The sequence below is a fragment of the Lepidochelys kempii genome, chromosome 7, assembly GCF_965140265.1.
Source record: "Lepidochelys kempii isolate rLepKem1 chromosome 7, rLepKem1.hap2, whole genome shotgun sequence".
Classification (NCBI taxonomy): Eukaryota; Metazoa; Chordata; order Testudines; family Cheloniidae; genus Lepidochelys; species Lepidochelys kempii.
The window spans coordinates 109640675-109666426 of record NC_133262.1 but is presented as its reverse complement, the minus strand read 5'-3'; the positions used below and the strand labels follow the sequence as shown (position 1 = coordinate 109666426).

Genomic DNA, 25752 nt, shown 5'->3' with positions numbered 1-25752 from the left:
TAGTTTTACTCAGAAAAAGGGAAAAATAATTGATTTGTATAGTCCTTTTTCAGACTAGGAGTGCACTTTCGGGACAACTGCAAGTATCAAGAGACTGTCCAATGAGTACTTGTGGGTAGTATACTATGTTATCACTGAGACGTGGGTCCTATTGTCTAGTTCAGAGGTGGGTAAACTGCGGGCCACATGCAGCCCCTGGCCCCTCCCCTGCTGTTCCGCCTCCCCCACAGCACAATGCTCTGAGCAGCAGGGCTGTGAGCTCCTGGGGCAGCGCAGTTGCAGAGCCCGGCCTGACCCGGCATTCGACTGCCTGTCCTGGTGCAGCCGTGCCGCCAGCCACCGGTGCTCCAGGCAGTGTGGTAAGGAGGCAGGGGAGTTTGGTGGGTGGTCAGGGCAGTCAGAGGGTGGGGAATAGGGGGATTGAATGGGGGCAGGAGTCCCAGGGGGGCTGTCAGGAACGAGAGGAGGGGTTGGGTGGGATTTTGGGGGTGGTCAGGGGACAGAGAGAAAGCGTGGTTGGATGGGGCAGAGATCCTTGGGGGGGGTCAGAATGGAGTTGGGGGGTTGGATGGGGCAGCAGGGGGCAGTTAGGGGTGGGGGGTCTGGGGTCAGTCAGGGAGAAGGGGTGGATGGATGGGGCAGGAGTACTGGGGGGCCATCAGGGGATGAGAAGTGGGGGGGGACAGATAGGGGGCAGGGGCCAGGCCACACCTGGCTGTTTAGGGAGGCACAGCCTCCCCTAACCAGCCCTCCATACAATTTTGGAAACACCATGCGTCCCTGAGGCCAAAAAGTTTGCCCGCCCCAGTCTAGTTCCATCTCTCACAGAATAAGAGGATACAGAGGTAGTCCAGAGTATTGCTTTGCTAAGCAGCATACAATGTTGCTTTAAAGCGATTGCTATGGCCAAGCCAAGAGCAGAGCTGATGGACTCCAAAGACACTCCCATCCAACCCTCAAAGGAAGATGGCTGTGGAGGTGAAGGTTTTTCATGGAGGATGCAGGAGAAGGGACAAGAGAAGGAGCACAATAACTTAAGTTCATGTTTGCCATAAATGAATCATCCCATTTCCCAGTCAGAAAACCATACAAGAGGCAAGTTTCTTTCTCTTTCATTTGGGACAGAAAAGAGTAGATATGGAGGAAGGGAATAAGTTAAGCAGCTTGCCTTTTTCATATAAAAATACATCAGTAATGTTAATTAAAAAGTCATTACACAATAGAAGCTAATTCTATAAGTTTATTTTTCATTGAAGAGAAACACAGCAGCAAGTTTTGTGTTGGCTTCAATAAGACCAGATAGTTAATGATTAACATTGTTACTGCACCCCAAAATTGAAGTCAGTCAACACAGCCATTACTACAAAGCACTTGTTGAAAAGGAAAGCATTTACCCTGAAGACAAAGTTGGGGAAAAAAATCTGAATTCCTCCAAAACCACACATTTTAAATATGACAATATTTATAAATGCTTGAAAGGCATGAATTATCCAGTAATGGAAAAAGCAGTTATGCTATTGGCAAAACAAAATACTCAGCAGTATGTTGACCATAACGCTTGAGTTTTAAAAGTCTAATGATGTTTTGTTTCACACTGCAGCAATATTCCTTATTAGAAGGACTGCAAAATGGTTTCATATGCATTCAAGTAAAATCATAGAAAATATCCCAGTGTAGCTAATGTTCAGAATGTTTATAGTAATTTAAATTTAAACAACTTACTGAGTTCAGATGATGCTAAAATACCTCACAAAAATCTCTTGCCCTCAAAAATACCTCAGTAGGGGAGGGGTTTTTTTTATAGTTCATCTTGGCCAATTATGGAAATTAATCCAGCTCCACCTTTTCAATAATGTGACCATTTTATGTGAGATTTTTCAACTGCATGTTCTGTGATAAATCATACCCCATTCCAAATTCAGAATTTTTTTAAAAGGTCAGTTTGTTTTAGTTTGAGAGATAAGTGGTGCTCAAGATAGCTATAAAGTTCACATTTCTATTTTAGCAACAAGTGATCTGTGAAATATGCAACATTTGTAATTTCAGAAACCGGCATTCAATTTCCAACCTTCTGCTGCTAGTTTTGTGCATGATCAATCTATATATGAGTAAGTAATACAGGCTCATGCTTTCATGTTCTCAAAACATTTGTCAAAGAATACCAATTCTGAATGTTTATAAGCACAAATATAATAATCTGTGGATTTGATCAAATGTACAAATATAATAATCTGTGGATTTGATCAAATCAACTCTAAAACACCTGTTAAACTGTGTTTAGGTTTTGACTTAACGTCGTACAGTGGTCCATCCATCTTCATCTGTTTCATTTTTAGCGCGACGAAGAGATTCTCGTTCTTTTTCAGTTCTCCAGGACCCCTTCTCGCTCTCTGCATCTCTCTCCCTGTCTTTTGAAATAGGAGGAGCAGCAGCAGCAGGAACAGGAGTAGGAGCTGGAGCTGGAGCAGCTCGCCGGGTAGTTTCATGTTCTTCCCCACGTTCTTCTTTTCTCTCATCACCACGCCGCCATGAACTTGCTAAAAATGTGCAAGATCATTAGAAACCACTTTTTTGGTATTACTACAGTCCCTTACAGGAGTTTAAATCAACAAGCCCAGCTCTGATAGTATAATTAAATGGTTCTCGAACTTTGCCATACTGGAACCACTGCTCCCATGTAGCAATACAGCAAAATGGTGGTGACACCCAGGGTCAGAGCCCATGGTTTAATTTTACAGTATTGTAATGAAAGCTTGTCAAGTGACTTATTTTTTCAGTTGCTCAGAACTAGCCTTAATCTGGCTAGAGCTCTGTTTAATGTACATAATAAACTCACTGTTTATGTAGCTAAAAAACAAAAAAATAAAAAATTATTAGGCCATAAGTACCAAATCTTGAGACAACTTAAAATATCTGGCTAGAAAACAGTTGGGTTTCATAACAAAATGAATCCTAAAAACTGAAACCCCCCAAATTTTATGTAAATGGGGAGAAGGTTTTAGGTATGCCTGGTCTTAAAAAAAAAAAAAAAAAAAAACGCAAATTCTATCCACTTGTAGGCAAAGTTAAAAGTAGCAGAAGTTTCACTGGGTGAACACCACCTCATCCTGCACATAAGAGTGCTCTGGAATGCTAAACTGTATAGGAAACTATTTATTTCACAGTAAAGATAAGAAGTTGAAGAAAATAATCAGTTTTGCAATAACGCGGAAGCTAAATGGAAGACACTTTCAAATACCAAGCTTAACAGTATAAAAAAATCTCAGCTGAAAACCAGTTCCCCCTCCTTTCACTTGTCAGGAGGTCTTGCATTGCATTTTCTGCTCCATTTTTATCAATGAGGACCAGATTCAGGGCAGCATCCCTATTCTGGATTGAAACAAAGGGGACATAAGCACATACACTATGGCTGTAATGAGGACATGTACTCATGTGGTGAGTCAGTTGTGGATTCAAATCCCGCCTCTGAATCCACGTCTCCAACTCTCTCTTTGGCTCAATTAATATTTAAGTATTTCTACAAAATGGAATTGCTTCACTAGGACAGATTAAGAGCAACTCATGCCACAACAGCTTGTAATCCAGTGGTTAGAATGCTCACATGGGTGAAGACAAGACTTCAAGTCTCTGCTCCTGAATGGGGATTTAAACCTGGGTCTCCAGCATCCCAGGCAAATACCCTAACCACTGGGCTAAAGAGTGTAAAGGGGGATGGACTGACAGAGTGTGGCCCTAGCCAACACGATCGGGTCAAATTCGTGAATAGCTTCAGGTCAGCCAATGGTGCATGTTTTGGAGAATAAACTATTTGCCCCAAACATTTCACCCAGCACTCCAAGTGACAATCTTAATAGTCTCATTCTTTCATTTCTGATCTATATCTCAAATGCCAAGAATCTACTGGAATAATTTTTTTTTTTTAAATAAGATTCAGGGCTAGATTCACATTTACACCAAGGCTCCTTTCCTTTCTACCACACTGACAGGGGGGACTGACAGTAAAAGGGACCTTAACTGGGTATATATGTATACCCATGGCCAGAGCGATGTAAAGGGGCCACAGTATAAATGATCCCCAGTGATAAATATTTAAACTGATAAGGGTAAACAAACATACTTTCTTCACGGTCTGTTCTGATCGAAGGTCCTCTTCTATCTCTATCATCACCACGCCGATCTCTCATGTCACGACCACCTCTGTCCCATTCATCTCTACGACTTGAATCTCTCCAGCTGGAAGCTTCCTCAGCTGGTCCTCTTCTCCAGGCAGCCTCATCCCTTTTGCCATTTAAAAATAAGACTAAGCCTTTATCTGGCTTCTGCTGCAGTGAACCCAGCAGTGTTAAAAAGGGCAAGTTATTTAAAACAGACGGTTTCAATGTGACGATGTACCAGGCACACAGGGCACCATTTATGAGAAAAATTTATTGGCGTGTTTAAAGTTAAGATCTTTCATTTTAGTGAAACCTAAGATCAATGCTCAATCTTGACTAAGAAAAGGAATGCAATAATATTTAAAAGTGAGCAGTAAAACATTTTGTGGCTGCTTCTGGGAACAATTAGGGTTTTCTTCACAATCTGAAAAATCATTATAATTTGTTTATTGCTTTAAAGATGTGTCTAATTTCATGAAAGAGGAAAAAAGCTGATGGCTTTTACAAAACTCCTATCAATATTGTTACCAACAGAAAAATCAAACCTTGGACGTCTGAAGCGATCATCCCGATCAAGGTCACGTTCTTTGTCAATCTCACGATCCTTTTCGTTCTCATCACAATCTTTATCTCTATCCAACTCACGGTCTTCTGAAGGTCTGGAGTCTCGCGGGGGTCCCCAGCTGTCTTCACGAGCTTTCTCTCGTTCTCTCCATCCGCCTGTTAGTAACAAACGGAATCAAATTATTTTCTGACTAAACTCGGAGTAGTCAAGAGAGAGAGGTTTACTTGCCTTTACAGTAACTGTGATTCTGCTTCAAGTTTTTGTCCATTTGGCTCCCACCTCGAGTGGGATCCACAAAGACTCGAAGAACCACCTATGTTTAATGTAAGTCAGGTGCCTCATTCACGTGAAGAAACCCATACTCCCCATAGTAGTTCAGCAAAGGGCTGAACAAATCTGTATTTTTTAGGGCATGTCTTCACTGGCAGCACTTTGACGTGGCTGTGAAAAAGACACCTCTGTGAGGGGAGTAGCTCCCAGCGCTGGTGCACTGTCTGTACTGGCACGTCACCTCGCTGAAACTTGCAGCGCTCGGGGGGTGTTTTTTCACACCCCTGAGCGAGAAAGTTGCAGCGCTGTAAAGTGCCAGTGTAGACAAGCCTTTAGTCAGTTCAAACAGTTTATGGAATGCCAAACATCTCAGAGGGCTCATTGACACAAATGTCAAACTAAACACTAAACAACAGGGCATTAGTATAACCTCGAACAGCCAAGGCTTCCTCAGCCCTGTCTACAAGGAAAAAAGATTTTAAACACGCTGAACTTCAGAAATCATCATTAATTTGGGGATCATGGCTCCTACTTTTAAAATTTGAATTACTATTTCAAATAAGATCAATTTGCCCAATGCCTCTGGCGATACCACTCAGTGATCTATGATTCTCAGTTGCATGTATTAGTAATACTCCTCTATTACACATTGTTCATCCTGTCTTTCTTCTGGAGGGAGAAAGGAAAAGCTTTTGGAGGGTGGCACTGGGGTTTATTCACTTATGATCATGTTGGAATTGGATTTCAGAATTATTACATTACTTGTTTAAATGTTTCCATTTAACATCTGTGCTTTTTCTTAATTACAACTTTAAAAAAGTGACCAGAAGATAATAAAAGTATTGGCAAGACAGTCAACAGTTCAGACCTCGCTAAGCATTACAGGAAATCAGAAAACAACTGTTATAGCCATTATCAGCTAAGACTTCAAATAACTGACTGGAAATATTTTTTGCACGCTATAAATAAAAAGATGCACAAAACCACAGAGGTACTACAATCCAACTTCTCGGCAGATTAATTCCAAATTCTCTTTAAAAGAGGCTGATCTCTGCAACAGTTTAAAAAGGAAAGGGAGCCAAAGCTGCATTAGTCCAGTAAAAAGCTGATTCTGCCCCATGAGGCCATGAAGTTTTTAGTTCACAAGACAAGTGAATTCCCAGCATTAATATTTGACCTTTAAATATCTGCTACAGAAGCAATAAACATTTATTTTTTTTTAAAAAAAATCAATAAAATGAAAATGATCATTTAAAATGAGAGGAGCATACAAATTAGCCAGATTGATCCAGCCATTTGCAACAGAAAATTAATAGACTCATACTAATTCCTCATTTGAATTAGAGCATACCTTTCAGAAACACACCTAATCTTGATTTAAAGATAACACACACAACTGGATCCAGTTATTTCTGCTATCTCAAGTATCTGATACTTAATATACATCTTACTAAACTCAGCAAATTTCATTTTTGGAAAAGGGATAGAATTATGAAAAAATCCATATAGTTTAATTACAAAATTATGTTACCTGGTTTACCAAATGGTCTCCAAGGACCAGGTCTTGAATCATCACCACGCCTGGGCCCTCTGTCATCATCCCCACCACGCCATGGACCCCTGTCATCATCACGTCTTGAGAGTCGATCCTCATCTGCACTACGCCAGGGGCCTCTGTCCTCATCTCGCCTGGAAATTCTGTCGTCATCCAGGCCCCGTCTAGGTCCCCTGTCGTCATCTGCAATGCGCCAACTCCCCCTGTCGTCATCCAGGCCCCGCCTGGGTCCCCTGTCGTCATCCAGGCCCCGCCTGGGTCCCCTGTTGTCATCTGCAGTGCGCCAACTCCCCCTGTCCTCATCCAGCCCGCGCCTGGGCCCCCTGTCCTCATCCAGCCCGCGCCTGGGCCCCCTGTCCTCATCCACTGTGCGCCAACTCCCCCTGTCCTCATCCAGCCCGCGCCTGGGCCCCCTGTCCTCATCCAGCCCGCGCCTGGGCCCCCTGTCCTCATCCAGCCCGCGCCTGGGCCCCCTGTCCTCATCCAGCCCGCGCCTGGGCCCCCTGTCCTCATCCAGCCCGCGCCTGGGCCCCCTGTCCGCATCTGCAGTGCGCCAACTCCCTCTGTCCTGATCCACACCCTGCGCGGGTTCCCCATTCTCCTCCTGCCTGGGTTCCCCGTCCTCGTCCACACCCCGTCTGGGTTCCCCGTTCACGCCCCGCTTGGGTTCCCTGTCCTCGTCCCGCCTAGGTTCCCCGTCCTTGTCCACATCTTGCTTGGGGGCTCTGTCTTCATTTGCTTCCCGGGAAGAAGGCTCTTTCTCTTCAGCACCACCACGTCTAAGTAGATCATCTCCTCTTCGGAAAGGTCTTTCATCATCACGCCCTTCTCCACGGCGCCATTCCCTATTAAACCACATGACAAGAGTGAAAAGTGAAGGTTTATGTATTAGAGCAGGGGGTCCACCTGTGGCCCTTGAAGATGCACGTTACGAAGAAAGCATGCAATTGATTGCAAGTTGAAAATACGTTCCCCAACCAGTCCCCTTGCTATTTCTAACTGGAAGTGTCTGAATCAGCCTCATCACTGTCAGAAGGAGGTAGGAGGTATCACCTCCCCTGTTGCCCCAGGAAATGCTCTGAGTAGCTTCCAGGCTTCAGCTGCTCCCCTGCTGAACTGCAAAGTGAATAAGTCTGGCTGCTTCACTGCCTCTTCCCTGCTGATTTGTGGGAATCCAAGAAGAGCAGGAAAAGAATCGGAGGGGCTCTGCCAGAGTCTAAGGCAAAGATCCCAAATCTGTGGGGCACACCCCCCTAGGGGAGTGCCAAAGAATGTTGGGGGGGGAAGACGGACGACGGGCAGCTCCCTTACCCCATGCCGCATTCCCCCCCCCCCATCCCAGAGCCGCAGCCCCGCTCCAGGCCCCGGCTCTGGGGTGGGGGCACGAGGTAAAAAGTTTGGGGACCACTAGTTTAAGGGAATGACTGTTAAAGGATGGCTCCCATCTCTTCCTCCCTGTCTCACAGTGCAGTCCAGAAGTTGGTAACCAACAATCAGGTACAGGTCCATCACAGCAGCCTTTGGATGCTTTAACTGTCAACAGTCCTATAGGAATCATAATCCAACTTGGAATGGTCAGAGGACAATGCGCTCCTGCCTCTCATCCTCCTCACCCTCTGCGCTAGGTGGCTGCAAGTAGGGAGGTACAGGATATTGACAGACTGACTATGCCCTCTGGGGACTCCCCCATTCTGAAGTGAGGCAAAGGAAGTACAGCAATGGCAGAATCTGCCCCATAATACTGATTGTGGCTCCCTGATCTTCTGAAATATGTTTGGTCCACAAAAGCTGAAAAGATTGGATACCGCCTGGATATGAGTGTGAGCTTTCTACCTCATCATTACTCAAGACATATTGTTTATTTTAATGCTTCACCAAGTGCTCTATATACATTTGGCCTGTGTACTACATCTCTTCATTCACAACAGCAATGACTACAGAAAGGATGGCATCCATTTTACATATTTACACAAGTCACAAGCCATGGTTCTGTCAAGAGGTGAAGGTTTCCTCCCCATTTTAGGAAATTAATTACCATAAAACATCTTCACTATTTGTGGGGAATGTGGGACAGTTTATTATGAAGATGGAGGGTGGTGTCTCCTTTTTTAGGAATTACGAGTCAAGGTGTTAACCTGGATTTGAATTTCTCATGAATTTGAAAAGAAATGAAACAGTAGAAATGTACATTATCGGAACACTTAGAGGTAAACTACAAAGATTTGGTTAAAAAAATTAATGTAGGATTCCAACAAGAAGGGAAGAGTATGTAGCTGTTAATTTGACACAACCCGTACCTCAACAATCTTGAGAAATCTGAGCTACATCTTCCTGTTTCTTCTTCCAGAATGAGGGAGAGTATAATTACCTTTAATTCACAATGAGACAGCAATTCTATTCTAGACTCCTATGTGCACTCGAATTGGAGAATTCTCTTTCAAGCTAAAGTTTTTCCTACTCAGTCTCTGGTGAAAGTCTCTGATTCTATGGAAGGTGACTGTTTAGGAACAAAGAAAAGGAGTACTTGTGGCACCTTAGAGACTAACCAATTTATTTGAGCATGAGCTTTCGTGAGCTACAGCTCACTTCATCAGATGCATACCGTGGAAACTGCAGCAGACTTTATATATACACAGAGAATATGAAACAATACCTCCTCCCACCCCACTGTCCTGCTGGTAATAGCTTATCTAAAGTGATCATCAGGTGGGCCATTTCCAGCACAAATCCAGGTTTTCTCACCCTCCACCCCCCCACACAAATTCACTCTCCTGCAGGTGATAGCCCATCCAAAGTGACAACTCTTTACACAATGTGCATGACAATCAAGTTGGGCTATTTCCTGCACAAATCCAGGTTTTCTCACATCCCCCCCACCCCCATACACACACAAACTCACTCTCCTGCTGGTAATAGCTCATCCAAACTGACCACTCTCCAAGTTTAAATCCAAGTTAAACCAGAACATCTGGGGGGGGGGGGGTAGGAAAAAACAAGAGGAAACAGGCTACCTTGCATAATGACTTAGCCACTCCCAGTCTCTATTTAAGCCTAAATTAATAGTATCCAATTTGCAAATGAATTCCAATTCAGCAGTTTCTCGCTGGAGTCTGGATTTGAAGTTTTTTTGTTTTAAGATAGCGACCTTCATGTCTGTGATTGCGTGACCAGAGAGATTGAAGTGTTCTCCGACTGGTTTATGAATGTTATAATTCTTGACATCTGATTTGTGTCCATTTATTCTTTTACGTAGAGACTGTCCAGTTTGACCAATATGTACATGGCAGAGGGGCATTGCTGGCACATGATGGCATATATCACATTGGTGGATGTGCAGGTGAACGAGCCTCTGATAGTGTGGCTGATGTTATTAGGCCCTGTGATGGTGTCTCCTGAATAGATATGTGGGCACAATTGGCAACGGGCTTTGTTGCAAGGATAAGTTCCTGGGTTAGTGGTTCTGTTGTGTGGTATGTGGTTGTTGGTGAGTATTTGCTTCAGGTTGCGGGGCTGTCTGTAGGCAAGGACTGGTCTGTCTCCCAAGATTTGTGAGAGTGTTGGGTCATCCTTTAGGATAGGTTGTAGATCCTTAATAATGCGTTGGATGGGGTTTTAGTTGGGGGCTGAAGGTGACGGCTAGTGGCGTTCTGTTATTTTCTTTGTTAGGCCTGTCCTGTAGTAGGTAACTTCTGGGAACTCTTCTGGCTCTATCAATCTGTTTCTTTACTTCTGCAGGTGGGTATTGTAGTTGTAAGAAAGCTTGACAGAGATCTTGTAGGTGTTTGTAGCTATTACCAGCAGGACAGTGGGGTGGGAGGAGGTATTGTTTCATATTCTCTGTGTATATATAAAGTCTGCTGCAGTTTCCACGGTATGCATCCGATGAAGTGAGCTGTAGCTCACGAAAGCTCATGCTCAAATAAATTGGTTAGTCTCTAAGGTGCCACAAGTACTCCTTTTCTTTTTTCGAATACAGACTAACACGGCTGTTACTCTGAAACCTGTTTAGGAACACTATCAAAATTAGCTGTATTGGTGCTCTGAGAAGTGTTTAAATTGACTGAAGTTGTGACATCTATAACCACAGCAAAATAAAGTCTACAACTCAGATTCCTCAAGATCTTAAGAAGGTAATTGTAAAATACTGTGCCAGTTACTTCTGCTAATCTTTGTACCTTCATGATTGTGAAATAATTTTTCAGATGGAAAGAAAAGTCAGGTGATAGGTACCGATTAGGGGAAACTGGGAGCTCATTCAACTCTGAATGTGGCTCTCTACTAAAATTCCCTTTGAAATTAAATATTTTTATTGAAGTTAGAAAATGAATTGTAATCTCAGTCAAACATACTACCATAGGAATGACATGCACACTTGTGTGAGACTAATATGCAGAATGTTCTATAGGGGGATAACTTTTTGCAACAAAAACGAATGATCAGAAAAGATTATTATTCAGTTCATTACAGAATGGCAGTAGCCACTCCACACTCAAGACTGCAACCCAATTTCCATGATAAGGTTTGTGCGGCTTAAAGTATGATTGGTTTCAGAGTAACAGCCGTGTAAGTCTGTATTCGCAAAAAGAAAAGGAGTATTTGTGGCACCTTAGAGACTAACCAATTTATTTGAGCATGAGCTTTCGTGAGCTACAGCTCACTTCATCGGATGCATACTGTGGAAACTGCAGAAGACATTATATACACAGAGACCATGAAACAATACCTCCTCCCACCCCACTCTCCTGCTGGTAATAGCTTATCTAAAGTGATCATCAAGTTGGGCCATTTCCCAAGTATGATTGATGCCTTTGCAATTCAGGTAGAATTTTTCTACCAAGTTCATGCTAATCAAAAGGGGGGAGATCTGGTATTAGGATCTCTTAACTCTTCCCCAATCCTGGTGGATGATGATAGTTTGAGAATTCTTATGCTCACTCATAACTCAAAAAGTACATAAGATACACACATGAAATAGACATCAGGTCTTTTTTCCCATTATCAGAAGCACGTGAAACAAACTATTTGGGGCTCCTCTGGGGGAGCAATATGAGTCATGCAAAAGCAATGGATCACCATCACTGATGTTTTTAAGAACAAGTTAGCCAAACATCTATCAAGGACGGTCTAGATATACTTATTCCTGCTTTGGCACAGGGGGAATACACTGGAGGACTTATTGAGGTCCTGTCCAGACCTACATTTCTATGGTATTATTTCAGCTATCACCCCCTCTGATGAATTCCAGGGTCCTCCTCTGGTCCCCCGCAGGAATTAGACGTGCTTGTTGTGAACAATCTCTATGGATTTTTCCCTAAAATGGGTGATGTGGAAACAGACACTCCTGTTGAGGATGCATTCTAGTGCAACTGCCATCCTTCTAAGGCCAATCTACGTTTTTGATGGACAGGTAATATTTTATATAATGTTTTTAGGGGTGATAAGTTCCTCACTCTGACACACACTGCACAGCCTCTATTCAGGAATAAACTTATTTTCCTTGGCTGTTTTGGCACATTGCAGATGTTATCTGGAAGATTACCAATTTTGTTGCCCGGATTCTAAGAGATTTATGCTTTCTTTTGTTTCTTATGTTCACCATCTTCCTTGTACTGGTGAAGGTTGCCTCTCCATTGACTAGACCACAGGTTCTCAACCTGGGATTTGCAAACACATCCAGCATGTGTTAGGACTACCCTCTCTTTCTTTATGGCTAGGGAGGGGAATCTGCAATTTTTTTCCTGTTGTAACACAGGGTCAGGGTCCAGAAAAAGTTGAGGACAACTGGAACAAATTGACAGCTAAGATGACCACCCTGAAGTCCTGGGTAATCAGTGGGAGGCCTGCCTGCACTCTACAAGTAGTTCCACGATTACGGACTCTCATATGGCTCTCGGCATTTGAGTGATTAACAACATGGTGTCAAGTGAAAAGTCTACGTTTGCAAGACAGTCTCTGAATTTCTTTACCTTTAATAGTGTCCATGGGATGATTCCATCATGACACCATTTGTGCAAGGAGCTGTAGGCACAAACTAAATGTGTGTTCCTGCTGCTGCTATGTGTTCTGCCCTCTATATCACTGCCTCTGCCACTTAATTCACAAATAGATTTCTGAACATTTTATTCAGTTACAGTCAAATCTACATTACCACACTAGAGTCCAATATAAATTAACACACTCCTTGTACACCCAGACTACCACTAAAACCAATGAGACTTTTGGGTGTACAAAGAATACAGGACCCCTACCCTTCATTTCAAGCTATGTCAGAAAGTATTATGGCTAGATTTGATTTTAGTTACTCTCTTGGGACAAATTAAAAGAACTGATCAAGAGAACGTTCACTACCCTTGCATATTGGCCTGTACTGATTTTGATTCCTCTCTCAACATTTTAACTGCATGGAAGAGAAAGAGAAAAGTTCTAACAGATGCATAGAGCTCCCGAAGACCTATATTTCTCCTTCTATGCAGTTAGTCATTCTCAAAATCCTAAAATATTCAGACCCAGGATAAGCATTTTAGCCAGGGGTTCTCAAACTGGGTGGTCGGGACCCCTCAGGGGGTCGCAAGGTTATTACATGGGGGGTCGTGAGCGGTCAGTCTCCACCCCAAACCCCGCTTTGCCTCCAGCACTTATAATGGTGTTAAAATATAAAAAGTGTTTTTAATTTATAAGGGGGTGGGGGTCGCTTCCTATGTGAAAGGAGTCACCACTACAAAAGTTTGAGCAACTACTGATTTTAGCAAAAGAACAGCCTCCAAATACTGAGTCCTTAAACTCTCCCTTTTCAGTTTGTTTCCCTTCTCAATTCATGACATTTCTTTAGATGTTAGTTTCAGCTTGCAGCATACATTTTCAGCTTCTGTAAATTATCCTCGAGTTTGAATCAAGGCTTTGGGAATTTTTGTTACATAGTTCTTTGGTATCTCTCTCAATTCCTTAGTGGAAAATTCCTAATATGATAGGTCATCACAAAGCCTATAACTAGTCACTCTCTTTCCCTCATTTTGAACTCTGCACCAAATCATTTAAGTAGGGATTATGGTTGATTAGGCTGCAGATTTAGCAAAGGAAAAACCATGTAAGCAGCTGCTGGTTTATTAGATGTTTGGTGGCATCAGCTAGATTTAATGTAAAGGTTTAAATAAACCAGGAAGTTTAATTGTATTCAGTGTTCTAGATAAAAGGATGCGTAGATAAAAGTATGATAGAGTCTGGATGGGTGTTTATCTTACCACAAGTCCCCTCTTCCCCATTTGCATTTTTAAATAGCTATACTCCTTCTGTCTTACTTTGGAATACTTACAAAGGAGTTTAAAAAAATCCTTGAGGATAACTTTCAAAGATACAAATGCTGGACATAATAGAGGCAAAGGCTACTCAGACTGACAACAGGAAGAGTGCCCACAAATTGTGGATCCAACAACAGCCAAGATGCTTGATTTCCCTCTACTTACCTCTCTGGTGGTGCTCGTCTCCATTCTGATTCTGGCTCAGCGGTTCGTCTCCAGGTGCTGTCAGAATCTCTATCACCCCAACGAGATTCCTATATTCACCACAGGTAAACAACAGCATCAGCTTTGGGAGCACAAAAATACAGAACTTCTAATATTTGCAATCCATTCACTTAACACCATGCTCTGGCACCAATTAATCTGATGTTCTCTACAATGTAACACTTGAATAACTCTAAATTGGCTGAGCTAAGGAACAGACCTATCAGATAATACAAGTAATATTTCTTTAAAGTTTAAATTCTATATTACTAAAACAAAAAGTTGACTAGAGTTAATTAAGTACATGAGCAATGTTGTAGTGTGACTTTAAGCAGCAGCTAGGTTTTATAGCTAAGAAATATATTAGTACTCAATCTACAAAGACATGTTAAAGGAATGTACTATCATAAACAGCAGCAGACATCCAATCACTTCAATCCAACTTCTTAAAAAGTGTTCATTTATTACATGATATGATCCACTATAACCAAGTAAAACCTTATACAATAATGACAAGTTTCAGAGTAGCAGCCGTGTTAGTCTGTATCCACAAAAAGAAAAGGAGGACTTGTGGCACCTTAGAGACTAACAAATTTGAGCAAAAGCTTTCGTGAGCTACAGCTTGAATAAAGACTGGGAGCGGATGGGTCATTACACAAAGTAAAAACTATTTCCTCATGTTTATTCCCCCCGCCCCCGTTCCTCAGACATTCTTGTCAGCTGCTGGAAATGTCCCACCTTGATTATCACTACAAAAGGTCCCCCCCCGGCCCCCACGCTGGTAATAGCTCACCTTACCTGATCACTCTTGTTACAGTGTGTATGGTAACACCCATTGTTTCATGTTCTCTGTGTATATAAATCTCCCCACTGTATTTTCCACTGCATGCATCCGATGAAGTGAGCTGTAGCTCACGAAAGCTTACCCTCAAATACATTTGTTAGTCTCTAAGGTGCCACAAGTCCTCCTTTTCTTTTTGCTTATACAATAAGTGTTTTCAGGTACTCTGGATACAGAGTACCTTTACACATTTGTGTGTCTGTGAAATCTATCTAGATGTCTACATATCAAGCACAAGCTCAAGATGGATAAAACAGAGCTCCTAATCTTCCCACCTCACCTCCTTTTTCAGTCACTGTGATCACCACCACCATCCTGCCTGTCACTCAGACCTGTAACGTGTGTCATCTTTGACTTGGATCTCTCTCCAGCTTCCTACATTCAGGCTACGTCTAAATCTTGCAAAGTCTTTCTTATCCATCCACACAGCTAAAACTCTCATCCAACCTCATCTCATATCTCAAATACAACTTTCTTTTCTCTGGCCTTGACAAATGCAGTTGTGCCCCATTCATATCACAGATGCAAAGATCATTCTCCTAGCCCTAGTGCATTATTTCAGTCCTATTTTCTATTATATTTTCAAAATGATAACATCTGATTTTTTAAAGATATTTTTTAGTCTTTCACTCTTCTAATCTGATATAGCGAGTAGGTTTATTTTTATGGTTAGACTGGAGTTTCCCTTTAATGGCTATTCTGATTCACAACTTTAGCAAAAGCCATTACAATTTTGTTCCTCATTGGTCCCTCCCAATTCATCTGCGCTTACCACAATTAAATCTATTCTCTATCCTTTTAAATATATTGGTTCAATTTGATGACAACGAATTTTCTGTGGCCAATGAATAAATCATCAATAGCTGACACCCAAATATTAACTTCTGAACTAGATAAACAACTAAGCACATAGAATTTAATGAAACTTTTCCTTATGGTTTGTACACCTCTACACGGCTTTCATTAGCACACCTAAACTGCATTTTCAAACTCCTGACAAAATATAGAGAGGAAGAAAAACCAGCCCATTACAAAAACAAACAAATCAGAATACCCTTCTTGAAAGTGGGTCATCGAGACCCCTCCTCTCCTCTTCTCTGCGTCGCTCCCTCTCTTCAATTTCCAGCTCTCTTTGACGTTTTTTCCTCTCTACTTCTTCTAGTTTTCTGACACGCTCCTGATATTCCCGCTGTTCCTGCTCACGTTTTTCACGCTCAATACGTTCCTTCTCTTCAAGCTCTGCAACAAGAATTTAGTTTATTTTTTTCAAAAGAATACAAACTACCAATATAGCAAATCCTCTCTGAGAGCAGTTTATAACCGGAGGAAAAAAGAGAAAGGGTACACAGTAGTCCTCCTCACACCCACAAACATCTAAGTAACCATTGTAGTATTTGTGAACAGCGGCATTCTTCGTTTGAAAGTAATTAATGTCTAAGTGACAGAAAAAACAAAAAATAATTGATCAACTTGATATCTGGCACAACAGCTGTTGGATATTTAATAAAGAAACCATGCAGATACCTATATATCTCTGCACAGATCCAATTTATTAACACTAAAGGTGTGAAATACTAGTTAACACCGTAACAACCTGGACGTACTTCAAGTATGGGCAAGAAGCTCTTCAAGTATGCGTCAAAAAAAAGCAACTAATTATTTCATAAACCAGATACAAAAATCCTGAATGAAGATAAGATTTTAAGATGTTTTATAAAGGATACAGACCTGACACTTCAGGGCTTCAGCCATCCACTAACAGGGGGTTGGGAAAATATTTGCCTTATGGAAAGTTATTTCATATTTGTCCAATCTAAGGATTTCCAAGTACCATCTTCTGAAGTCTCAGGTACTGGCCACCACAGACAGGACTACAGAGAAAATCGCAATGATCCGATATGGTAATTCTCGTGTTCTCAGCATGGCAACAATGTTCCCTCTGTTTTTAATCCTCATGTACAAAAAGAAAGACCGCGAGAACTCTAATCTGAAACCTTTGAGTAGAGACTCTCCAACTCCTATTCTTACTCTATCCTCTACCTCAATCATTATTGCCTCTTCATTTTCTCTCTTCAGCCCACACACCTCTGCCCCAAGTGTGTTGTGTGTACATAGAGAGAGACTGCCAGCAGGCTGGGTGGTTGCACAAGCATGAATCTCACAAGATGGACTGTCTGGTTGCAATGAATATAGAACTTTCCTCTGAATGGAAAGGAATAGAAAAACTTCCTACTATCTGATGGAACACAGTGACCTATACTTGCCTCAAGGATTTTGGGATGGTTCAAGAAGCAATGAAATACAATATCAATCTGTTTACTCAGTGCATGTCCCTTAATTTTTACCTTTAAGCATTTTTTCTTCTTGCAATCTCTGCTCTTCCTCCTCCTTTTCTCTGTAATAAGAAATACGCCTCTCCTCTTTGCGTTGTCTCTTGCGTTCCTCCAAACGATTATGTCTTTCTTCTGCTAACCTTTCTTCGAACTGTTTGAGTTTTTCCTGAAAAATAGCAAGAGTCCAAGTAAAACCTTCAGAACTCAATCCAACAACTGGAGAGTTCTTTAGGTCACTGAACAAAGATGCGAAGAACCACAAAACAGTAATGTCAACAAATTTTCCAGTAGTCATCTTCCCATCCACTGGCCATTTTACAGGGTGATGGTTAAACTTTCCTCCTGCCAACCCCCTTCTGGGAAGGTAAGAATAAAGGGATGCAATGTCTACCTCAGAAATGGAATCAGCATCCACAATGCTAGTGCTTTGTTTCCTCAGAAACCCCAGTAAGATAAACGGATGCCCAATCTCTCAGAAATCACATGTAGTGCCACAAAAAGAGTTGGACATAGCTACCAGAAAGCTGTTAAAACAGGGATGGGCTAACTTTTTTGGGCCAAGGGCCACATCTGGGTGGGGAAATTGTATGCAGGGCCGGGGCAGGGGGTTGGAGTGCGGTAGGAAGTACAGGGTGTGGGAGGGGGTGCAGTGTGCAGAAACGGACTCGGAGCAAGGGATTGGGGAAGAGGAGAGGTGCAGAAGGGGTGCAGACTGTCGGAGGGAGCTCACGGCGGGGGTTGAGGTGCACGGGAGTGCAGCAGGGGGCTCAGGGCAGGGAGCTGGGGTGCAGGAGGGGTGCGAGGTGCAGGCAGAGAGTTGGGGGGCTGGGGTGCAGGAGGGGTTCAGGCTCCAGCCCAGCACCGCTTACCTAAAGTGGCTCCAGGGTGGCAGCAGCACGCACTGGGGCTAGGGCAGGCCAGAACCACATCCCTGCGCGGCTCCTGGGCCACTCCCAGGGCTTCATACGCTGCCCTTGCCACGCCCACAGGTACCCCCCCCCCCCCCCCCGGCACGTGGTGCTGGCCACTTCTGAGAGTGGCACGGAGCCTGCGGCACTACGGGGGACAATCCCGTGGGCCGCATCCGGCCCGCGGGCCATAGTTTGCCCACCCCTGTGCTAAAACCTCTTCCCTCTTTAATAGTTATAACAACAAGATAATTTAAATTCCTACTTTTGCGGAATATTGAGTTTAACAGTTTCTCATATCCCTAAAAATCTCAGGAAAAAACTCTGTAGTGGTAACCCCTAAAGATGATATATTTTTGACATAATTTTCCCTTCTAAATTCCATAATATTTATGGGAGGAAAACTGCTACATCTCTAATACACCACAGAGAAATTCAGTGAAGTTTTCAAAGTGCTAGAACAGGAAACTCAGTCACACAATTTCTATTGTATCTCTTCTCCCCTTTCATTTATCTAATTTAGGTATTACCTGTTCAGGTCACGAACCTAGTCTCACATCTAAAATACCAGAGATACCTCTGTAACATGAGTGATCTGCTGAATCAACTAACAAGACAGAACTGAACCACAAGAATTTTGTTAATTTAAGTCTGTTCTTTAGATTAGAAACATTTTCAAGATTACTCTAACCGGATGAGCAACTCCAAATTGTGGTCCAGAAAAGCTGACTGGTCACGTGCTGCTGGCTTGCCCTCATTTCCAGTCGCTAATCTACATTAAAAGGCAGCTAAAATACATCTAATGTTTTAATAATACTTTTCCATGTAAGCAACTGTGGTAGATGCCACAGCAATTTTAAAATGACAGTGCCTGGGAAGCGACAGGCTCTGCCAGATCATCTTGTGGACATCTCCACCCCATGCACACTTCATTAATGTAACTCTCAATGAAAGAACGATGGCTCTTTCGAATTACAAAATTGTTTTGTGGCTCAATGTCACATTGTGGCCATCACCATTTGTCTTTTAAAGGGTCAACTACATAAATTTGAATTCTTCTAGATTGTCAGAAAGGTTTATTCCCCTAGAGTTTCAGAAAGATAGCCAGGCAACATCTTTGTAATTTAAACAGACATTATCTTGTCTAGCTCCATTTGTTAATTCATTTGTATTTTTCAAGTGGAACACTGACCTCACAAATTAAGTCCTGTACTTTATAGAAATGCTTTTCCAACAAGAACACATGATGTTTACCTGATAAACTGATTGTCGTGCTGCCATGAGCCTAGATACAAATAAGTCTTTATCATCCAACATCCTTGACATCCTGTTCTTATGCTCCAACGCTTTTTCGCGTTCCAGCTGCATTGTGGTGATCTACAAATATGCAAAAGTAAAAATATTAAAAATTGTAGACATTACATATTTGTCTTTATAACACACAACAAATCCCCTGGGGTTGTTTAACCCTCAGAACCCACAACCAGAGGCAGCTTATCAGACAGCTGCCTCTTTCTCTATCTGGACTGACAAAAGACACTGCTATCCATGAGTGTGAAGAAAATAATGAGGAACTGAAAGAATCCCCTATGAACTAAATCACATCTCCCCCTCTTGGACTGAGCTGGACAAGGGAAAGCATACATATGGCACAGACCTAGTTTCTATATCAAGCAACAAATGATGCTGCTATATGAAATTAAAATATCCTTACCCTTTCTTCTTCTTGCTGTTCCCACAGGTCCATGTCTCGGATTCTTTGTTCCTCATAAGCAGTCTTTATCAGAGGAATTTCTTCCAAGCGCTTTGCTCTTTCAAAATAGTCAATCTAAATATAGAAAACATATTATATCTATACTGTATAAAATAAAGACCAAATCTGGTATGCTAAAAAAATATTTCTATTTTACCCAATATATTTGCTACCTCAGCATTACCAGCATATTCATCCTTGAAACATGCAAAGTTGCACCAGTTTAATCCAAGGTGTGATTTTAAACCAATTTAGTTAAATTGGTGCAGATTTGTGTGTAGAGACTAAAATCAATTAAAACCTGGCTTATATGAATTCAGCTTGCTACCATATCTCTATGGCAGCAAGGTAAACGGATATTGTTTTAGAATCAATATAAAAATACATCCACACAGGGGTTCACAATAGTTTAACTAAACCTGTGTAAATTTCTACAGAGCCAAGCCCATACTCTTATTGCTTTATATACCTTCTTTTCCTGATTCTTCAGACGTTCTTGGAGTTCCTTCTTTTCTTTCTCCAGCTGTTCAACCTGTTTAGCCATGATGAAGTCAGGGTCCAATTCTTCAAGATCCTACAATCAGATATTAAAGTTAATAAACAGCACAGAAAGCAAATAGTTGTTTCCTGGCATGAATACAGTTTCCTCTGTTTACTTTAACTTTTTTGCAATTTCTGATTTAACTTTCAAACTAGTTGACTTTCTGAACATTTTTAGGCTCCTGTTAATGTCTGTTGTGTAACCTGCATTCTACTCTGAAGACATCTCATGGATTTTTATCCGAATTCTAACCAAGATATAGTCCAGTTGTCACCGGTACAATTTGGATGTCTATTTCATGTTTTATTCCTAGGTAGGTATCTAGATCAGTGGTCTCCAAATTCCCCCAGGGAAGAAAAAAAAAAAAAAAAAAAAAAAGAGCTGCCACCAGCGTGCCCCTGAAGATGGAGCGGGGAGAGCCGAGCTGCTGCCTGCGTGCCGCCGAAGAATCAAAGGTCCAGCCGTGCTGGCAGTGCTCCTTCAGTGGCACTCCTCCTGCCGCGCACCCCCAGGGATGGTCTGGTGCATGCACCCCACTTTGGAGACCACTGATCGAGATGATAGAAATCTTCAGCCCCCTCTCAAACGGCTGGACTTCTTTCCTACATGTAAATAGCTCCTATCCCAATGATCGAACAAATCAAATATTTAAATTGCCCAAATTGGTAGTCTCATCGTTTTAGGAATGTCTTACTGACATAAAAACAAAACAAGTGGAGAATATGAAATTTAGGCAGCTGAGTAACAGTACAGGAATCTAGAATAAATTCAATCTTCTAGTAATAAGTTGCTTACCTCAATATCAATATCTTTGAATGCCTTGGCTCCCAGTTCAGTCTTCTTAATCTGCTCCAAACGTTCACGAACAGTTTTTTTTTTTATTTGCTCATGTTCTTGCAGAATACGCTCCTTCTCTCTCTCTTTTGCCTCCTGGCGCAGTCTCTCTTCTTCAGCTTTACGAACTTTTTGAAGTTCAGCTTCACGCTGTTCCAACTCTTCTTTCTCACGCTGAATGTTTAGACTTTCAAGACGCTCCTTTCTCTCCTCTATTGTTTGACGACGAGCAAGGATACGCTGATGCTCTTTCCTTGAATTTTTTAAGTAAGCAGTGACAGCCAACTGATGTTGTTCTTCCTTCTCTTGCTGAATGCAAATAAAGAACAGGACAGCAAATTGATTAGCATCCCTTTAAAATTTCCAAGTCATGGGAAAGTGAAACATTATAAAACAGACAACTCAAAGTCATCTTATTTCCTATATTTGGGAACTGCATGAAAAACTTTACTGAAACTGAAAGCATGGTTCCCAATCGTATAAACATATACGAGTAGTAGTCTCAAAGTGATTACTCACATGCACAAAAGCTAAACATGTTAAGCATTCCATAGTATCAGATCAACACTTTACGAAGCGTGTCCTAGGTGTGAAATTTTTGAACTTCCTTAAAAATATTTTACATACGCTTGTAACAACAGTTATGATTCTACAACTGAGAGATGAAAAAACAACACTCTTTTCAGTTTGTTTTTATGTACTAAATAGCACTTTATGTATAGCCAGTTTCACCTGTACAATCATTTAATCGTTTTTCCATATTTCTATGGATCTTTTATACAGCAACAGGGGAGAGAAAGTTATAAGATCACAAAAATTGGCAGTTTCCACAGTATGCATCCGATGAAGTGAGCTGTAGCTCACGAAAGCTTATGCTCAAATAAACTGGTTAGTCTCTAAGATGCCACAAGTACTCCTTTTCTTTTTGTGAATACAGACTAACACGGCTGTTACTCTGAAACCTGTCAAAAATTGACAGGATGACTCAGAAGCAAGCACAGTATCTGAGACTATTTTAAATTCATTTATAAAAAATAACTAGGGTTCACATTGATTGTGTCCTTTTAAGTATCTTCTGCCACTTTTTCTTTACTCACCATCCGTTCCCCACCACCACACCTTAGCTAATCAGCCACTGCAAAGCTTTACAAAGAGATCAAAGAGAAGCAGCACATACATTTATTTGAAAACAAGGAGGAGTCCGGTAGCACCTTAAGGACTAACAGATTTCTCTGAAGGCATTTATATGTGCTGCTAAAGGGGGAGAAGGCAACAGGAGTAAGTGGAAGAAAGTGGGAAGGGAGGAAAGGCTTAAGGAGAATTTTAAAAATGTCACCCATATGCACAGCAGTGAATTTGACACAGTTACAGAGTGTGTTGATACAGTAGCGAAGTTCTGCATGTAACATTTAAAAAAAAAAAAGTCTACTTGGTTTACAGCTTCCCAAGCTTGCAACTGTAACCACAAAGGGGGCTTGATTTTAAAATCAGAACTCTGCATTTCTCAATTTCTGCAGGTACAATAGCAGGCATTTACATGTCTAGTTAGCTGACTGCACCTTCAAGTCAAGCAAAAGTTTAAACTGTGGGCCAGATTAGGCCCGTTCATAATAACTGGTCCACAGCCTGTTGTCCAACATCATAACAAAACTATATTACTTGGAAAACATTATTTAAAGGATTATAAAGAAACGGTTTAAGTACAACATTTCAGGATTTGTTCAGCCAACATGAGTACTGGGTAACTTGCATTACACAATATGCACTCATAAGACTGTTGAGCATACACCCTGGAATACTGTGTTATTGCTTACATTATACTTATATAGATGGAAATTCTTGATAGATCATGGCTGAAATATTAAGATTATGCTACAAAAGGGAGTAATACTGTAACTTGTACACATTGTTAAAGGACTTCTGTCCCTATGGAGAAAACATTTATCATTTGATAAAGACTGGCAACCTTTTGAGACTGCTAAAAATAAAAGTACACATTAAACACTATTATAATTGAAAAGTTATTTTAAACTTCCACTACATAAATATGGGTCTAGCTAGTGGGTCATAATACTTGGGTCTCTTTAAAAATACTGACTGTGTAATGTGCCTATATCTGGGTCAAACACGGTGAATAATTATATATAAAAATATACATAAGCATGGCCTTGTGTACAACCATAATATCTACTAGACATCGTTATATGTTGATCAAGTTGTCTCTAACAAAGAACAGCAATTTAAAGAATAGAATGTAAAAGCCAATCTCAAATCTAGTGCGCTTTCCAAACTTATCACCTAAAAAATAATTGGCATTTTCACTAAATGCTTGTAAAGTCAAACATGTTGAATGTGAACATTTAGTAAGTCTAAACACATCAATAGAACAAACATGGAAACAGAAAATGTGTTAAATATCTTTCAGAAATTAACCCTGTAGGGTTCTGTTTCTCCCCTGCTGTACAATAAATCAGTTACCAAAGGCTACTAAGAATTTAACGTTAGAAGGCTCAATTCAATGCCCACTGAAATCACTGGGAAGAGCCCTATTTACTTAACTAGGCTTTGGACCCAGACCTAAGAAAGCTTTGTGAACAGCCAATATGACAATCAGTAGTAGTGCTTAATCATGCAGGTAGTCACCTCTAAATAATTTATCTAGAAGTCTACTCAAGGCTGAAACACTGCATGTATAAAATGATTACTCTGAATGTAATGTAAAAATCTAAAGATGACTTAGTGCTCACTCAATACATATTGTTACTTTACATACTGAGAAACAAACTGGGGAAACAGGATCTAAATGAAATTACAATAAGGGGGTATAATACTTGATGAAAGACAGTACTCGAAGAGCAGTTATTAGTGGTTTGCTGTAAAACTGGGGGGGGGGGGGGGGTTGTATCTAGTGAGGTTCTGCAGGGGTCTATCCTGGGTCAGTACTATTCAATATTTTCATTAATGACTTAGATAATAGAGTGTGTGCTCATGAAATCTGCAGATAACACCAAGATGAGAAGGGCTGCAAGTACTTTGAAGAACAGGACTAGAATTCAAAACAACCTCCACAAATTAGAGAATTGGTCTGAAATCAACAAGAGGAAATTCCACAAAGACATGCGAAATACTATACTTGGGAAGGGAAAAATCAAATGGACAACTAAAAAAATGGGGAAAACTTGCTAAGCACTAGACCTAATGAAGAAGGTCATGGGTTATAGTGGATCACAAATTGAACAGGATTCAGCAATGTAATATAGTTGCAAAAAAAGCTAATATTCTGGAATGCATTAACAGGAGTGTCATATGCAAGATACAGAAGGTAACTGTCCCCACTGGTGAGGCCTCAGCTCGAGCAGTGTGTCCAGTTTTGGGCACCACACTTTAGAAAAGATGTGAACATATTAGAGAGAGTCCAGATGACAGCAATAAAAAAATTGTAAAAGGTTTAGAAAACATAACCTATAAAGAAGGGTTAAAAAAATTGGGAATGTTTAGTCTTGAGAAAAGACGATTAAAAGGATATTGATAATAGTCTTAAAATATGGTAAGGACTGTTAGAGAGAGGATGGCGATCAATTATTTTCCATGCCCACCGAAGATGAAAGCTTAATCTGCAGCAAGTGAGATTTATGGTAGATATTAGGAGAAATTTTCTGATAGTTAAACACTGGAACATGGAATCCCCTTCACTGAAGGTTTTTAAGAACAGGCTGGACAAATACCTTTCGGGGCTAGTCTAGGTATACTTGCTCCTGCCTCAGTTCAGAGGGCTGGACTATATGACCTCTTGAGGTCCCTTCCATCCCTATATTTTTATGATTTTAAATATCCACTCTCAAAATGCATCTGCAAAACAAAAAAAAAGTTTGCCCTTTTTTGTTCCTTTATGATAGGTAAAGATTAACTCAAAGATCTCGCTCCACCAAAAAAAAGTATTTGAGAGATCAGGCTCTGAAACACCACTTTTTCCTGGAGAACCTGAAGAGTGACATCACAGATGGAGGTTGAAATCCAACATGCAACTATTAGCCCCAACTGAAGGGGAGTTGGTTCCAAAGCAGGGAAACTCTTATGTCAGGTTTCTAGCTTCAGCTATGAGGTGACATTCCAGGTCCTTTACATTGACAAAGTCCTCCAGGAAGAGGAGATAAATCAGGATCCTATATCTTTAATTATATGCCAAAAAAAGAAGTAAAAGAATCTTAAGGTTGTAAAATTAAGCACTCAGAAGCAAGTATATGCCACAGAATAAAGGCTGCCCAGGCAATCTTAATTCTACCCTCTCATATGTATACATGGTGATACAGTCTTTAATTACATGGCCACATACTAACTGGTTGGATGCATCATGGAATTTTTGGCTTCCCTCAGAAGTGTCAATAACTTACTACTGCCAAATGAAGACATTACCAAACAGACCAATAACATAATTCAATCTGACAAACTATCTATTCCTTAAATTCTAAAATTTAAGAAATATAAAGTTGACAAAATAT

General features: G+C 41.2%; 1 protein-coding gene across 1 annotated transcript in view; it reads right to left on the bottom strand.

Annotated features, from left to right (window-relative positions):
• Window positions 1-1227: 1227 nt before the first annotated feature.
• The window catches only part of EIF3A (eukaryotic translation initiation factor 3 subunit A), a 49290-nt gene continuing 24765 nt past the window's right edge, over window positions 1228-25752 (bottom strand). Inside the window, exons 12-22 of the mRNA XM_073354221.1 lie at window positions 21215-21562; window positions 20348-20452; window positions 19840-19953; window positions 19380-19502; window positions 17230-17383; window positions 15939-16123; window positions 14005-14093; window positions 6521-7389; window positions 4700-4874; window positions 4118-4278; window positions 1228-2537 (exon numbers count right to left, since the gene is read on the bottom strand). Coding sequence (XP_073210322.1) covers window positions 2290-2537; window positions 4118-4278; window positions 4700-4874; window positions 6521-7389; window positions 14005-14093; window positions 15939-16123; window positions 17230-17383; window positions 19380-19502; window positions 19840-19953; window positions 20348-20452; window positions 21215-21562 — 2571 coding nt within the window. The 3' untranslated portion in view covers window positions 1228-2289. The remainder of the gene's footprint in view (window positions 2538-4117; window positions 4279-4699; window positions 4875-6520; window positions 7390-14004; window positions 14094-15938; window positions 16124-17229; window positions 17384-19379; window positions 19503-19839; window positions 19954-20347; window positions 20453-21214; window positions 21563-25752) is intronic.